The sequence below is a fragment of the Ranitomeya imitator genome, chromosome 2 (assembly GCF_032444005.1).
Source record: "Ranitomeya imitator isolate aRanImi1 chromosome 2, aRanImi1.pri, whole genome shotgun sequence".
NCBI lineage: Eukaryota > Metazoa > Chordata > Amphibia > Anura > Dendrobatidae > Ranitomeya > Ranitomeya imitator.
Window position 1 is genome coordinate 761,964,336 of NC_091283.1, and position 17,701 is coordinate 761,982,036.

Sequence of the window (17,701 nt, forward strand, 5' to 3'; positions counted from 1 at the left end):
AATCCACAACAGTACCCCCCCCTTGAGGAGGGGTCACCGAACCCTCACGAAAACCACCAGGGCGACCAGGATGAGCCCTATGAAATGCACGGACCAAATCAGCAGCATGAACATCAGAGGCAACCACCCAAGTATTATCCTCCTGACCATAACCCTTCCACTTGACCAAATATTGGAGTTTCCGTCTGGAAACACGAGAATCCAAGATCTTCTCCACAACATACTCCAATTCTCCCTCCACCAACACCGGAGCAGGAGGTTCAAGCGAAGGAACAAAACGAGAAGACAACCACACCAAGTCCCCAACACGAAGTCGAGGACCCACGCGGCGACGGCGATTAGCAAACTGCTGAGCCCTCTCCTGGGACAACTTCAAATTGTCCACCACATGACTCCAAATCTGATGCAACCTATCCACCACCATGTCCACTCCAGGACAATCAGAAGGCTCCACCTGACCGGAGGAAAAACGAGGATGAAACCCCGAATTACAAAAGAAAGGAGAAACCAAGGTAGCAGAACTAGCCCGATTATTAAGGGCAAATTCGGCAAGCGGCAAAAAGGTAACCCAGTCATCCTGATCAGCAGAAACAAAACACCTTAAATAAGTTTCCAAGGTCTGATTAGTTCGTTCCGTCTGGCCATTCGTCTGAGGATGGAATGCAGACGAAAAGGACAAATCAATGCCCATCTTAGCACAGAACGTCCGCCAAAATCTAGACACAAACTGGGATCCCCTGTCAGAAACGATGTTCTCCGGAATCCCATGCAAACGAACCACGTTCTGAAAAAACAGAGGGACCAACTCAGAGGAGGAAGGTAACTTAGGTAAGGGTACCAGATGAACCATCTTAGAAAAGCGGTCACACACAACCCAGATGACGGACATTTTTTGAGAGACAGGGAGATCCGAAATAAAGTCCATGGAAATGTGCGTCCAAGGCCTCTTCGGGATAGGCAAAGGTGACAACAATCCACTGGCGCGAGAACAGCAAGGCTTAGCCCGAGCGCAAACTTCACAAGACTGCACAAAAGAACGCACATCCCTCGACAAGGAAGGCCACCAAAAAGACCTGGCCACCAAGTCTCTAGTACCAAATATTCCAGGATGACCTGCCAACGCAGAAGAATGGACCTCGGAGATGACTCTACTGGTCCAATTATCCGGAACAAACAGTCTTTCAGGCGGACAACGATCAGGTTTATCCGCCTGAAACTCCTGCAAAGCACGTCGCAAGTCTGGGGAGACAGCCGACAAAATCACCCCATCCCTAAGGATACCAGTGGGCTCAGAATTTCCAGGGGAGTCAGGCACAAAACTCCTAGAAAGAGCATCCGCCTTCACATTCTTTGAACCTGGCAGGTATGAAACCACAAAATCGAAACGGGAGAAAAACAGTGACCAACGAGCCTGTCTAGGATTCAGACGCTTGGCAGACTCAAGGTAAATCCGATTTTTGTGATCAGTCAAGACCACCACACGATGTCTAGCACCCTCAAGCCAATGACGCCACTCCTCAAATGCCCACTTCATGGCCAAAAGCTCCCGATTACCAACATCATAATTCCGCTCAGTGGGCGAAAACTTTCTAGAAAAGAACGCACATGGCTTCATCACTGAGCAATCGGAGCTTCTCTGCGACAAAACCGCCCCCGCACCAATCTCGGAAGCATCAACCTCAACCTGAAAAGGAAGCGAAACATCTGGCTGACGCAACACAGGAGCAGAAGAAAACCGGCGCTTAAGTTCCTGAAAGGCCTCCACAGCCGCAGGAGACCAATCAGCAACATCAGCACCCTTCTTAGTCAAATCCGTCAAAGGCTTAACAACACTAGAAAAATTAGTTATGAAACGACGATAAAAATTAGCAAAGCCCAAGAACTTCTGTAGACTCTTAAGAGATGTAGGCTGCGTCCAGTCACAAATAGCCTGAACCTTGACGGGATCCATTTCAATAGTAGAAGGGGAAAAATATAAGCCAAAAAAGAAATCTTCTGGACTCCAAAGAGACACTTTGAACCTTTTACAAACAAAGAAACAAAGAATTGGCCCGCAGGACCTGAAAAACCTTCCTGACCTGCTGAACATGGGACTCCCAGTCATCAGAAAAAAACAAAACATCATCCAAATACACAATCATAAATTTATCCAGGTATTCACGGAAAATATCGTGCATAAAGGACTGGAAGACAGAAGGAGCATTAGAAAGTCCAAAAGGCATCACCAAATACTCAAAATGGCCCTCAGGCATAGTATTAAATGCGGTTTTCCACTCATCACCCTGCTTTATCCGCACAAGATTATACGCACCCCGAAGATCAATCTTAGTGAACCATTTAGCCCCCTTAATGCGAGCGAACAAATCAGTCAACAATGGCAAAGGATACTGATATTTGACTGTAATCTTATTCAAAAGACGGTAATCTATACAAGGCCTCAAGGAACCATCTTTTTTAGCCACGAAAAAAAACCTGCTCCCAAAGGGGACGAAGATGGACGGATATGTCCCTTTTCCAAGGACTCCTTAACATAATCCCGCATAGCAGTATGCTCTGGCACTGACAGATTGAACAAACGTCCTTTAGGAAATTTACTGCCAGGAATCAAATCTATAGCACAATCGCAATCCCTGTGAGGAGGAAGCGAATTGAGCTTAGGCTCCTCAAAAACATCCCGATAATCAGACAAAAATACAGGAACCTCAGAAGGAGTAGATGAAGCGATAGAAATCGGAGGTGCATAATCATGAACCCCCTGACATCCCCAGCTTAACACAGACATCGTTTTCCAGTCCAAGACTGGGTTATGAGTTTGTAACCATGGCAGACCAAGCACTAAGACATCATGTAAATTATACAGTACCAGGAAGCGAATCACCTCCTGATGAACGGGAGTCATACGCATGGTCACTTGTGTCCAGTACTGAGGTTTGTTCATAGCCAAAGGTGTAGAGTCAATTCCTTTCAAAGGAATAGGGACTTCCAGAGGCTCCAGACTAAACCGACAGCGGTTGGCAAATGACCAATCCATAAGACTCAGGGCAGCGCCTGAATCCACATAGGCATCGACGGAAATGGCTGATAATGAACAAATCAGAGTCACAGACAGAATGAACTTAGACTGTAAAGTACCAATGGCAACAGACTTATCAACCTTTTTTGTGCGTTTAGAGCATGCTGATATAACATGAGCTGAATCACCACAATAAAAACACAACCCATTTTTCCGCCTATAGTTTTGCCGTTCACTTCTGGACTGAATTCTATCACATTGCATTGTCTCAGGTGCCTGTTCAGAAGACACCGCCAAATGGTGCACAGGTTTGCGCTCCCGTAAACGCCGATCAATCTGAATAGCCATAGTCATAGACTCATTCAGACCTGTAGGTGCAGGGAACCCAACCATAACATCTTTAATGGCCTCAGAAAGGCCATCTCTGAATCTTGCAGCCAGGGTGCACTCATTCCACTGAGTAAGCACCGACCATTTCCGAAATTTCTGACAATATATTTCTGCTTCATCTTGCCCCTGAGAGAGAGCCAATAAAGCTTTTTCAGCCTGAATCTCTAGGTTAGGTTCCTCATAGAGCAAACCCAATGCCAGAAAAAACGCATCCACATTGAGCAACGCAGGATCCCCTGGTGCCAATGCAAATGCCCAATTCTGAGGGTCACCCCGCAGGAAAGATATAACAATTTTGACTTGCTGAGCAGGGTCTCCAGAGGAGCGAGATTTCAAAGAAAGAAACAACTTGCAATTGCTCCTAAAATTCAGAAAACCAGATCTATCTCCAGAAAAAAACTCTGGGATAGGAATTCTAGGTTCAGACATAGGAGCATGTACAACAAAATCTTGTATATTTTGAACCTTAGCAGCAAGATTATTCAGGCTGGAAGCCAAACTCTGGACGTCCATGATAAACAGCTGAGGTCAGAGCCATTCAAGGATTAAGAGGAGGTAAGACGCAGCCAGGCTGCAATTAAGGCTAGGCAGCAAACTCTGAGGGGAGAAGAAAAAAAAAAAAAAAAAAAACTTCCTCAGACTACTTTTCCTCCTACTTCAGCCAATACGATTACCACTTTCGGGCCGGCTATACTGTCATGATCCCAATGGCAAGGGATCACCAAAGGACAAGCAAAAATACAAAACAAGCTCTAGGGTGATGGAAACTGAGCTGACCGCGCTCCTAAACCTAACCACACAACTAACAGTAGCCGGGGAACGTGCCTACGATGATCCTAGACGTCTCGCTCCAGCCGAAGAACTAACTTCCCCTATAAGAAGAAATACAGACCTCACTTGCCTCCAGAGAAACACCCCACAGAAATAGCAGCCCCCCACATGTAATAACGGTGAAATGAGAGGAAATCACAAACGTAGAGATGAAAACAGAATCAGCAAAAATGAGGCCCGCTAAAGCTAGATAGCAGAGGATACAAAAGTGAACTGCGCGGTCAGCGAAAAACCCTTCAAAAAACCATCCTGAAATTACTTGAACTCATGTGCCAACTCATGGAACATGAGGAGTAATTTCAGCCCACTAGAGCTACCAGCAGCAAGGATCACATAACTGCAAGCTGGACTAAGACAAAATGAAAACAAAACATAGAACCGGAAAATCAAAACTTAGCTTGTCCAGAAGATCACAGGCGAAGGGAGCAGAGGAAAACAGACACGCTGATTACATTGATAGCCGGCGAGGAAATGACAAGAAAGCCAGGTTAAATAGGAAACTCCCATATCCTGATAGAACAGGTGGACACCAGAGACTGCAGAAAACACAAGTCACCCAGTACCATCTGTAACCACCAGAGGGAGCCCAAAAACAGAATCCACAACACACCGCATCATTGGCATTTCCACCACCTCTATCATTGCCTCCTCCCCACCACCATCATTGCCCTTTCCACCACAACCATCATTGCCTTCTCCCCCACCACCCCATCATTGCCATTTCCACCAACTCCATCACTGCCTTCTACCCCACCACCCCATCATTGCGCTTTCCACTACCTCTATCATTGCTTTCTCCCATCACTCCCATCATTGCCCTCTCCATCTACTCCATCATTGCCTTTTTCCCCACCACCTTTATCATTGCCTTCTCCCCACCACCCTCATCATTGCCATTTCCACCACTTCAATGATTGTTTTCTCCACCACCCATATCATTGCCCATTCCACCACCTCAATCATTGCCTCCTGCCCCACCACACGATTGTCCTTTCCACCACCACCATCCTTGCCTTCTCCCCACCAGCCAATCATTACTTTCTTCCATACCACTCACATAATTGCTCTCTCCATCTCCTTCATCAGTGCCTTCTCCCCCACCACTCCCATCATTGCTTTCTCCCCCACCACTCCCATCATTACCCTCTCCATCTCCTCCATCATGGCCTTCTCCTCCACCACCCCCATCATTGCCCTTTCCACCACCTCCATTGTTGCTTCCTCCCTCACCACCCCTATCGTCCTTTCCATCACCCACATCATTGCCCTCTCCACCACCTACACACACACACCTCTCTGCACGTTCCCCCGCAGACACACACACCTCTCTATCCGTTCCCTAGCAGTATCTTCGTCGCCGACAGCTTCCTCTCTGCCATAGTCACATGCTGAATGATGGCGTCATCCAGCTGCGCTGCTGTGTCAGACAGGAAACGCGGGCAGGTGCAGGATGGACCCTTGCAGCTCCGCACTGCTAACATTTTCTTCTGTAGCCTGCGGAGCAGAAGGCATCGCTCCCTGCCCGCCGCACATGAGGACAATCTGGCCATTTAGTCACACTTGGATCCCCCTCCCCCCCCCCCCCGCTTTCCAGTAAATCACATGAACAAATGAATGGTGTAAAAAAGTACAACTCGTCCCGCATAAAACAGGTTCTCACACGTCTTTGTGAAAAAAAAAATTAAAAATGTTATGAATCCTGAAATAAGGTGTTGAAAATTGAAACCGGAAAAAAAAGACATGGTCCTTAAAGGGTTAATAAGTCTGTAAATGTTTCAATCAAACCAAGTCCAAGAACGCAGGTAGCACTCGAAACGCATCTGGTGATGCCCCATACCTTAGATTGTTGGTGTGCAATTGTTCATCTTTTTGTAAAAATATTTTTTACGTTTTGCTATTAAAGAAATGTGTTTTATATACCGGTATGTCTAGAACGGAAGCTGGATCCTTCCTTCTTCTCCTGAATATTAATATCGAGCAGAATTCATTTCAGTCTTAAAAGCCTATTAGTTTGGCCTCCAGAACAGTCTCTCATGTGGCCCCTTGGCAAAATTCTCCCACCCCTGCTCTATTTTACAAAGTTCTATGTTATGTATAGCACTGTACATGAGGAAAAATTTGCATGAAAACATCTGCTTGTAGCCTCAGAATGTACAGATCGAGCAAGCAACGCAACAATGTCACTGGTCCAAACTCAACATTTCAGAGTACAGAAAGCCAGGAGGCAGGGGAGTGCTAAGCTCCTGTAGATAGATAAGAATATCTTTAAAACTTTGGAATTTTCAGTTTTTAGAACAGATTTGCATGCGACCATTCTTTCCTGCAAGTGATCAAATGGCAAAGAATGTTGTTGCGCTGGTCCTTACTGTAACTTACTGTGATCTTAAAGAAGATTTAAAGAAACATGCTTCTGAAAACAAGTTTGTTTTTGTGTGTGTTTTACACTTTTTGTTTGCATTTTTTTCCCTGTGAAAACAAAATGTCCTCATTTTCATGTGTAATGTAGTATATTAGTCATGGACCTCATTTATCAAAATCATCTCAATGGAAAACTCTCTGTAGCAACCAATCTTGTCTTCCTGAGTGTCATCGTTGAGTTTTTCCATCTCTATGGTATCACTTACAGTATTTCCAGCTTTTCTTTTAAAATGGTTGTCCGCCCTTAAGCTGCAAGTCTGCTGTCACTCTATGTGACTGCAGACTTGTGAATTCTCACATTGCGAACACTATGCATTGTGAAGATCCTTCAGTGTCGGCACTGGGAGCAGCGAGCATGTGACTGCAAGTATGTGATTAGCATACATGCTGTCACATGCCGACTAGATGGGCGTCACCTTGCTCAATGCGAGGCCGGACACAGTCTATTTGGAATGTGGCCGGAAGTTTGCAAATCACATACTAGCAGTCACATGACTACCTGCTCCCTGTGCGCGCAGTGTGAGGATTCACAAGTTTGCAGTCACATAGAGTGGCTGTAGACTTGTAGTCTAAGGCCGGCCAACCCCTTTAAGTACCTCCTTCCGGTATCAATATATTAGTTTGTAAATCCATTGCAAGGCGCAACAAGATCACTACTGACAGGCAATCACTAGGACCCTCACTAGTCTAGAGAATGGGGCACTGAAGATCCCATGTGAATTTGGTGGAGGCTGGGCATGGGCATCTCTGTTCCATTCTTTCACTATGGGACTTCTGGAGACAGATGAATACAGCGCTCAGTTATTAACAGTCTCATAGGATACAAATGGAGCAGAGGTGCCATGCCAAAGTTCCGTTCCATCCAGACCGGGCTATCTAGACCTGCATTTTCAGAATCAGTGTTGGTCCAAGCGGTCAGCCCTCCAGTGATCGGGAAGATAGCCCCTATTGTACTGATAGGGAATAACGTCCAAACTTGGTAGGTACAACCACTTTAAAGTCTATAGTGTATATATTGAAAAATCTATAAAAACAGTCTTGACCATCTAAGATTTATTGCTTTTTTTATTTGTTTTTTTCATGTGTTTTAAAATGCATAAAGCACTTACAGGTTTCATCAGGGTCATGTTCACCGACTGCACCTTTCATAGGTAGATATATCTCCGTGTCAGGCTGCATCGTATATTTCATCAGCAGATCAGCAGACAGGTTTGCCATCGACTCATATGTATTTTCATTTTCATCATCATGCCTTAGTTCCTCCTTAATATGACTTCTCAGCAAGTCTGCAGTTTCCTTTATTACATAAAATAATGAAATATTAACACACAGTGAACTACCTTATTAAAATGTTTCACATTCATATTTGCTTACAAAAGTGAGGCTGTGTTCACATCTGCCATCAGGGCCGGACTGGCCATTGGGCAGTTCTGGCAAATGCCAGAAGGGCCGGTGCCAGTAGTTGGCTGCTGTGCGCCAACTCAGCCCCCCCACCAGCGCCACCGCTGCATTCAACTATACCATCGTCTATGACGCCGGTACAGTTGAATGAAATGATGGAGGAGAGAGCGTCTGCTGTCGCTCCCTCTCCCATCGTTCCCCGCTCTGCCTCTGACACTGCGGGTGCGCGCACACTCACTGTGTCCCAGGCAGTGCAGTGGCAGCCACCGAGACAGGAGCAGGGAGCAACGCGGGCACGAGGAGAGGTGAAGAGTTTTAGTGGACTGTGGGGCCATTCTCGGGGTTGGGGGGCAGAGGAGAGATGCGGGCTGTGCTGTATACTACTATGTGGGCTGTGCTATATACTATTGTGTGGGCTGTGCTGTATACTACTATGTGGGCTGGGCTGTATACTACTATGTGGGCTGTGCTGTATACTACTATGTGGGCTGTGCTATATACTACTGTGTGGGCTGTGCTATATACTACTGTGTGGGCTGTGCTATATACTACTATGTGGGCTGTGCTGTATACTACTATGTGGACTGTGCTATATACTACTATGTGGGCTGTGCTATATACTACTATGTGGGCTGTGCTATATACTACTATGTGGACTGTGCTGTATACTACTACGTGGGCTGTGTTATCTGCAATATGGGTTGTGCTACATGCTATGCGAGTTGTGCTATATACTATGCAGGTTGTGCTATATACTATGCGGGTTGTGCTATATACTATGCGGGTTGTGCTATATACTATGCGAGTTGTGCTATATACTATGCAGGCTTTGCTATATACTATGGGGGTATATTGTATTCTATGGGGGAGGCCGTGTTATATACTATGTGGCTGTGTTATATACTATTGTGGGGGTATATTATATTCTATGGGGAGGCTGTGTTATATACTATGGGGTATATTATATTCTATGGGGGAGGCTGTGTTATATAATATGGGGGGCTACATTATATATTATGGGGAGGTGGGCTGTATTATATTCTATGGGGGGCTGTATTAGATTTTATGAGGGATGATTGCATCATACTCTTTGATGGGGCTGCATTATATTCTGTGGGGAGGTGGGCTGTATTATATTCTATTCGGGGCTGCATTATATTCTATGGGGGCTGTATTATATTTATATTCTTTGAGAGGTGATTGCATCATACTCTATGAGGGGGCTGCATTAAACTATGAGGGGGGCTGCATTATATTCTATGGGGTGGCTGCATTATACTATATGTGGGCTGCATTATACTGTATTGAGGACTATGGGGAATACGTTATACTATATGAAGAACTATGGGGTGCATTATACTATGGGAAGTGAATTGTACTACATGGATGACTATGGCGGAGCATTATACTATATGGAGCACTATCAGGAGTGTATTATGCTGTATGAAGGACTATGAGGAGTGTAATATGCTATATGGAGCACTATGAGGAGTGTATTATACTATATGGAGGACTATGAGGAGTGTAATATACTATGTGGAGGACTGAGCAGTGTATTTTAATATATGGAGGACTATAGGGAGTGTATTATACTATATGGAGGACTGTGGTGCACATTATAATATATGGAGGACTATGGGGTGTATTTTACTAAACAAGTTTAAATGCTGCATATTCAGATTGTTTTTGCTGGAACAAAAATCCTTGTTCTCAGCAGCGCATCGCCAGCGTAAACTGTAGATGTGCTGTTGATAACATGATACTGTATGGTGATCTGTTAGTGATCTATTAGTGATCGTTCTGTCCTATCATTATTCCTCAGCTGGTGGAAAGAGGCCGGGAAACAAGTGTTGAACAACTTCAGTATTGTCGATCAAACTCATTTAGCGGCCTGAGATCAGAGCATGTAAATACAACCGAAATGCTTTTGTGTGATGTGCAATATGTTAGCATTTGGGGCCCCATTTTAAACTTTGCCTAGGGCCCCACTTTGCCTAAAACCGGCCCTGCCTACAAGTGTACAAAGATATTATACAGTCACCATGTGACAAGTTGGCCTGTGTAACTTCAAATGCCAGGGCTGAATTTTAGTCCCAGTCCGGCCCTGTCTGCCATCCAAGTCACAAGCAAATCAAGCAAAGTGAAATAATATTGTTAGTTTCTGAGAAGCTAACACGAAAGTGTCAAAAAATATTTATAAGATATAGCAAACTTATGAAATTACTCAAGGATCTAAGTGAAACCAAAAACCTGAGCTGGGCCATAAGCTGGTATTTTTTGCACATTAAAGAGCTCTTACATTTTGCATGTATAACAGCTTGTAGTGCGGCTCAGGTTTTTGGTTTTGCTGTAGTTTTTGTTGCACTCTGTACAAACAGGAGTCGTGACCCCACTTTCTGAGCTAACTAATCCATCTGCATCGCTTCCCATGGATGGGTGTCTTATTCGGGGCTCCATCCTGGTCTGAAAAACATTAGTCAAACAACTAAACATATCCCATACGGATCAGAAAAACTTAAAAAACACCCTTCTGCTATTTACAACAACTTTAATTAATAAATGGTAAAAACGGGGGCTTTGCAAAGCATGGGTGGGTCACACAGATGAGGGATTCTGGCCCTAATTTTTCCGTCCCTTGTCATGGAGGTTGGCACCCTAAAGAGCGATATGTTGCCCCCGCTCAACGTTGGCCTGTCCTCAATAATCCTGTTATACCCTACAGAGAAGTAGCGCCACCATGAACTATCAAATAACAGCAAACAGGTATATGTGACCCAAATGGTAACATTAAAAATACATACAGGGAGATAATCCTATCCAAGATTGTGACTACATTACCTATGTCTTATTGGTCAAATAATTGTAAGTATATCACATTCACCTTATTAACCAAACAGTTAGTATTGTGAGCACTGTTCAATATACACAGACTAGATCATTTCTGAGTTTTGATCCTGTGTAATCCTTAGGGAACATATAAAGGTATATTGCACTTGCTCAATGGCCTAAAACAATTAAAAAAAATAGATATGTCCCAAGACATGCATATTAAAACACAGGAACATAATCAAATCTCATAGTTGATAGTCCATGAAGGACATATGAATGATGTCTATAAGGTACTTATTGTTCGTATTCTGATGTCTCCCCCCTCTAGTATCAGCGGTTCATCAGGGGATCGGCGTAAGAAGAAACAATTGCTATGAAGGCATTCTCCCCTCAGAAGGAAGTGATAGCATTCATAGCAATTGTTTCTTCTTACACCGATCCCTTGATGAACCCCCGATACAAGAGGGGGAAACACATTGAGTTGTACATCAGAATACGAACGTCAAGTATCTTATAGGGTCTTTTTCAAGTCCAAGACCCTTATTCATATTGAAGTCGTATGACACATGGTGAGGTTTTAATACTAGACAGGTTCGGACCGTCCGGTTGGACACACCTTGTCATGGTGGGATAGCTTTTATACTTTTTTGATCAGAATAGCATTAACTAAGTACTCCATGTTATTTACATGTATTTACTTGTTGTAGAGTCTATGCTCATTTTGATTTTTGTTTTTTCTCTAAGGATCAAATCTGTATTTTAGGCTAAAATCCTTTAACCGGGAATCACGTGAAATATTAATGACAACATTTGTTGCAGTTTTTTTTTGAGCCAGTAGATTAGCACCTTAACCCCCTATGATTTGCCATTAAGTCACGGAGAGGTGTCAGGGACTTTGGAGCGGGATCAGGAGCTGATGCACTTGATCCTTATACTGTATGTTTTACAATGCGTCCGTCTCTCCCTTACATATTTTCCTGTTTGTTCCTTGATTCCCCATGCCTTTCCTTTTTTCACGTGTGCTCTCCCCATAATATTTGAAAATTCTTAATAAAAACATTTTGAACAAGAATGGGCAGATGCCGGCTATGTTATATAGCTGACATCTGCCTCTACTCTTAACCCTTTAGATGCCTCTGTCAACCACTGAAGAATTAAGTGCTGCAATTCAGCCCGTAGGTTAATTCAGGCATCCATTCTCCCACTCCTCCGCCAGACACTAAACCAAGAAACAGATGGGTTGCTATGACAGCAGGAGGTCGAATGAGTGCCTCCCGTATTGTTGTAAATAGTAGAAATTATAAGCTGATCGCAGATTCAAGTCCCCAAAGGGGACTAACAAATAAATATAAAAAGTTGAATCACAATCCCTTTCTCCAGTTAAAAAGAATCTGTCAGTGGGTTTTACTATGTAATCTGAGCATAATGTAGCAGCTGAGACATGGATTTCAGGGATGTGCCATTTATTAGGCTGTGTGCTATTGTTTCCATGCAATGAGTGTTTTATCACCAGGATATAATCACTGCCAGACTAGCTTCCTCATGCCAAGTGGTCTGACCACACCCTCTCCTCTGATAAGCAGCTCACTGCCAATGGACCATGTACAGAGAAAGCTGTGGTGCTGGCGGCGGCAGCTTCTGCTACATCTAAGAACTCTGATTGTGTCACAACTACTGCACCCAGTTAAATAATTTATATATCGCTGGAATCAGGGACTCTGACTCTACATTATGCTGCTCTCAGATGAGTACATGTACAAACAAAATCCTTAGTGCTGACCCACTGACAGTAACAGGGCTAACGCCCAAAAATAAATATAATAAGCTAATATCCCAGATGATGAAACCCAGGAAGAAAAAGGTGATACAAAAAATCCCAATATAATACGGTAATTAAAACAAATTTTATTTAAGTACATAAAAAGTACAAACATGTTCAAAAGCAAAGTTTTACTCAGAATAGGAGGACATAAATTGATCAGGAAAAATTGCAATTAACAATTTACAATTTTGCTAAAAAGATGATGGCAATATAACATATGAAAATCATATTATAATTTTATCCTGCCATTGTGTGTACACAGCTGCCTGCATCAGAGAACACGAGACATAGTTTATCAAGGTAGAGAGCCCGTAGAAGTAAAGTATGTTGGCACAGTAGCCAGGGAGAAGAAAGCAGGAAACAGAATAATAGATATCAGTAAACCATATACACAAAGTGTGGATCGTATCTAATAGTGCTAACAATGAGCAGAGTGACAAAGATCAGTGTGTCATAGTGCCCGGGAAATGGAATATACTGGAAACGGTCAGTCTGGATCAACTGTCCTTGCGCCCCATAGAGTGTTTCGTTCTGCTTCTTCATGGGGCGTGGGACCCTACGGGCCCTAATGCAGAACCTGCTGTCGGTCAGTGCTGGGGGCGCGATTACAGCCGCCGTTCTCTATATACAGTGTGGTGAATGAAACCGCGATGCTGCTGCCCCCCCATAACCGAACGCTAAACACTGCCGGGGAGAATAACGATAATTTCCTCCAAGCAGCGGGGCTCTAAGCGCTGGCATAGAACAACGCTCAATCAATAGTACCAGACAGATCCCCATCATACATAGACAATATATCCTCATTCCACTCATTCATATAACAGCCTACATAATCACTCATTACTACCATCCAGTGCACGTTCTTACATGACACCTCGTGATACATTGTGACCAGGTGCTGAGCCTCTCACTGCTCGCCTGACTGTACAATGCGTCACATAATACAGTGAGTAGTGAGTTCTTTTGTTGGTCACTACGTGAATATGTTGATTCAGTAGGCGATTCAATAAAACCTTTCCCTTTCAGCACCTGCAGCTTAAAGAGTTGTGATTGCAGAGATACCAGTCAAACAACATACAGTTTGTTCATAATATGTTACTTTATACTTTTTTATGTTATGTTATACTGTACAGGACCTGTTCTACATTGCTTTAACTACCAACGCTAAGACGGTAAAGTTAAAATAGAAAAATATAGAGATGAGTGAAATTTATGGCTAGAATCTTACTTAAAGGGAACCTGTCAGCAGTATTTTGCTACCTCATCTGAGAGCAGCATAATGTAGAAGCAGAGACCCTGATTCCAACGATGTATCACTTAGTTTACTGGATGCAGCATCTCTGACACAATCTGAGTTCTTGGGTGTAGCAGAGCTCAGAAACCTAATCTTGCCCACACCACAGATTTCTGTGTACACAGTATATTGACAGTAAGCTGCTTATCAGAGGAGGGGGCGTGGTTTGACCAGGGGTTGTGTGCACTGTGATCTTGGCAGTAATTATCTCCTAGTGATAAAACCTTTATTGTGAAACAGCACACCGTCTAATAAGTGACACATCACTGAAATATGTCACAGAGTACCGTCACACTATAACATTTCGATCGCTACGACGGTACGATTCGTGACGTTCCAGCGATATCGTTACGATATCGCTGTGTCTGACACGCAGCAGCGATCAGGGATCCTGCTGAGAATCGTACGTCGTAGCAGATCGTTTGGAACTTTCTTTCATCGCTGGATCTCCCGCTGTCATCGCTAGATCGGTGTGTGTGACACCGATCTAGCGATCTAGCGATGCGATCCAGCGATGCGTTCGCTTGTAACCGGGGTAAACATCGGGTAACTAAACGCAGGACCGCGCTTAGTTACCCGATGTTTACCCTGGTTACAAGCGTTAAACTAAAAAAAAACAAACAGCACATACTTACATTCTGGTGTCCGTCAGGTCCCTTGCCGTCTGCTTCCCGCACTGTGACTGCCGGCCGTAAAGTGAAAGCAGAGCACAGCGGCTGTGCTTTCACTTTCACTTTACGGCCGGCAGTCAGTGAGTGCGGGAAGCAGACGGCAAGGGACCTGACGGACACCAGAATGTAAGTATGTGCTGTTTTTTTTTTTTTAGTTTAACGCTTGTAACCAGGGTAAACATCGGGTAACTAAGCGCGGTCCTGCGCTTAGTTACCCGATGTTTACCCTGGTTACCCAGGGACCTCGGCATCGTTGGTCGCTGGAGAGCTGTCTGTGTGACAGCTCCCCAGCGACTACACTACGATTTACCTACGATCACGGCCAGGTCATATCGCTGGTCGTGATCGTAGGTAAATCGTATAGTGTGACGGTACCCTTAGACTCTATATCATGCAGTCTTCAGACTACTTATCAAAAACCTTCCCTTTATTATTATTATTATTATTATTATACATTTTTATAGCGCCATTTATTCCATGGCGCTTTACATGTGAATACGGGCAAATATAGACAAATACATTAAACATGAGCAGATAACAAGGCACACGAGTACATAAGGAGGGAGGACCCTGCCCGCGAGGGCTCACAGTCTGCAGGGGGTGGGTGAGGATACACTAGGAGAGGGAAGAGCTGGCTGTGCGGCTGTTCAGTAGGTTGAGGATCACTGCAGGCTGTAGGCTTGTCGGAAGAGATGAGTCTTCAGGTTCTTTTTGAAGGTTATCAGATTATTGCCAATTGGGCAAGCTATCGCCTACCTGACCGCTGGGACCTTCGAGTATCTTGAAAATCTGGCTCTGAAATGTTCTACTAGAATGGAGCAATGGCTGTGTCTGCCCCGTTTATTATCTATGGGACTGCTGGAGATACCCAAGTGCTGTACTTGGCTATAACCAATAGTTCTATTAAAAATAAATTAAGTGATGTTGTGTATATGTCCCCAGGATCAGTGTCTGATTCCCCCCAAGAAACAGAAAGTTGGGTATAACCCAATTATTAACAGAATCTATGGTAATAGTTATGGGTTTGATACACAACTTTTCCCACAGCGTATAATGCATCAGATTATTACAGGGTTACTGCCCTGGCAGCATCGGGATGTCCCATATTGTGCACAGATTGTAGAATTATTATTTGCTATATTAAATAATAAATCAGTGTCTACATGTAAAGCAAGAATAAACTACATTCATCTGACTCCGGCATAATAATGTCTCATCAATGTCGCATCCGCCATCTGATTTAGCGTGATAACTATATTTGCGACTTGACACTCTTAATAATAATTAATAATTTAAAAAAAAAATCTTATGCTCAGAAAGAAGTAAAAGATGCTGATTGCTCACCACATATTCATCTATGAATTGCCGTAAGTCCATGTAGCCATATTTTTCTGCTATGTTGTTTGGAAAGTCCCCATTTTTGTTAGCTACGCTGTAAGCTTGTAAAGATCCAGGGCAAGTGAGGAGGAGAGCTGTCAAATTTTTTAAACCATATTTTGCAGAGAAGTGCAAAAGTGTTGGCAATTCTTCATCTCGATGGTCTGAAAAAAAATACATATATTTTTTTTTTATCCATAGCAGTTTACAAATAGCATAGTGGCTCAGTAGTTTGCTTTGTGGTACTCATTTTGCTGTATGCTATTTTGGCCAAAAGCTTTCTCTCTAGAATCCTTAATACATATAGAAGCGTGCAATACAATGGTTCACTTAGAAGGGCCGATCACAGCCAACTAACAGCAAAGATCAATAGATATGATATTGATTAGCCCCAGGACTATGAAAACTAGCAATAAAAAGAATGAATGTTACCACAATCCTTCATCGTACAGTATCATGTTCTCGGCAGCACATTCCCTTTTTTACATAGTGTGATGTGCTGCCGACAGTAATCATTTTTTGCCACCATTGTGATTTGCTCTTTTGAGGGGTGGCTTGTTTTCATTCACCGATAGTTAGGAACGAGAGTGATTTCTTCTTCGCTAATTCTCAGCTTGAATCAATGTGCCTTGAGTCACTGTGGCTTACCTACTAGGAGAACAAGTGTCTTTGGTGTTACAACTCAATATACGCAAAATCATCTATCGGGAAAGAGTCAGGGGGCTGCAGACACATAAGATCAGCAACTGTACCCTAATATGTATGGATCTTTAGGTTCACATCCAACTAAGGACAACATCTACATGTAGCTTCTATGTTCTCTCCATGCTTGCATGGATCAAGAAAAACATTGGTTTCCTAAAAATGGACATAGTATGTGTATCTGAGATAGGGAAAATGAATTGTAAGTCTAATTGAGGACAAGGACTGGTGTGAATGGTGACAATTTTTTGTAGAATGCCGCAGATTAATGTTTCTGTTATGTGGACAATGAGAAAAATGAAACACAGCCTATAGGGCTACAAAGCAGCTTGTATCCCATTGTAGTGTATTTGGCCACATTAAAGAAACACTTCCTGTTAAGATATACGGTATATACAGCTCTGGCAAAAATTAAGAGACCACTGCAACATTTTGAGTTTGTCTGATTTTTCTCTTTATAGGTACTGTATATTTTTGAGTAAAATGTAAATTGTTCTTTTATTCTATAAACTACTGAGAACATGTATCCGAATCTCCAAGCAATACATTTTGTATTTATTTTCTGAAAATGAGAAATGGTCAAAATAAAAAAAATGCATCGCTTGCATTTGCTTGACCTCAAATAATGCAAAAAAAAAACAAACAAGTTCATAATCATTTAGAAACAACAATGCTAATATGTTTTAACTCAGGAAGAGTTCAGAAATCAATATTTTATGGAATAACCATGATTTTTAATCCCAGCTTTCATATGTCTTGGCATGCTTTCCACCAGACTTTCACACTGCTTCTGGGTGACCTTATGCCACTTCTGATACAAAATGGAAGCAGTTCTTCTTTGTTTGATGGCTTGTGACTATCCATCTTCCTCTTGATTACATTCCAGAGGTTTTCAATGGGGTTCAGGTCTGGAGATTGGGCTGCCCATGACAGGGATTTGGTGTGGTGCTCCT

At 43.3% G+C, this 17,701-nt stretch overlaps 1 protein-coding gene across 1 annotated transcript in view; it reads right to left on the reverse strand.

The window, feature by feature from the left end:
* PIK3AP1 (phosphoinositide-3-kinase adaptor protein 1) overlaps positions 1 to 17,701 on the reverse strand; it is a 176,000-nt gene that overhangs the window by 96,455 nt on the left and 61,844 nt on the right. Inside the window, exons 7-8 of the mRNA XM_069753376.1 lie at positions 16,014 to 16,210; positions 7,762 to 7,948 (exon numbers count right to left, since the gene is read on the reverse strand). Coding sequence (XP_069609477.1) covers positions 7,762 to 7,948; positions 16,014 to 16,210 — 384 coding nt within the window. The remainder of the gene's footprint in view (positions 1 to 7,761; positions 7,949 to 16,013; positions 16,211 to 17,701) is intronic.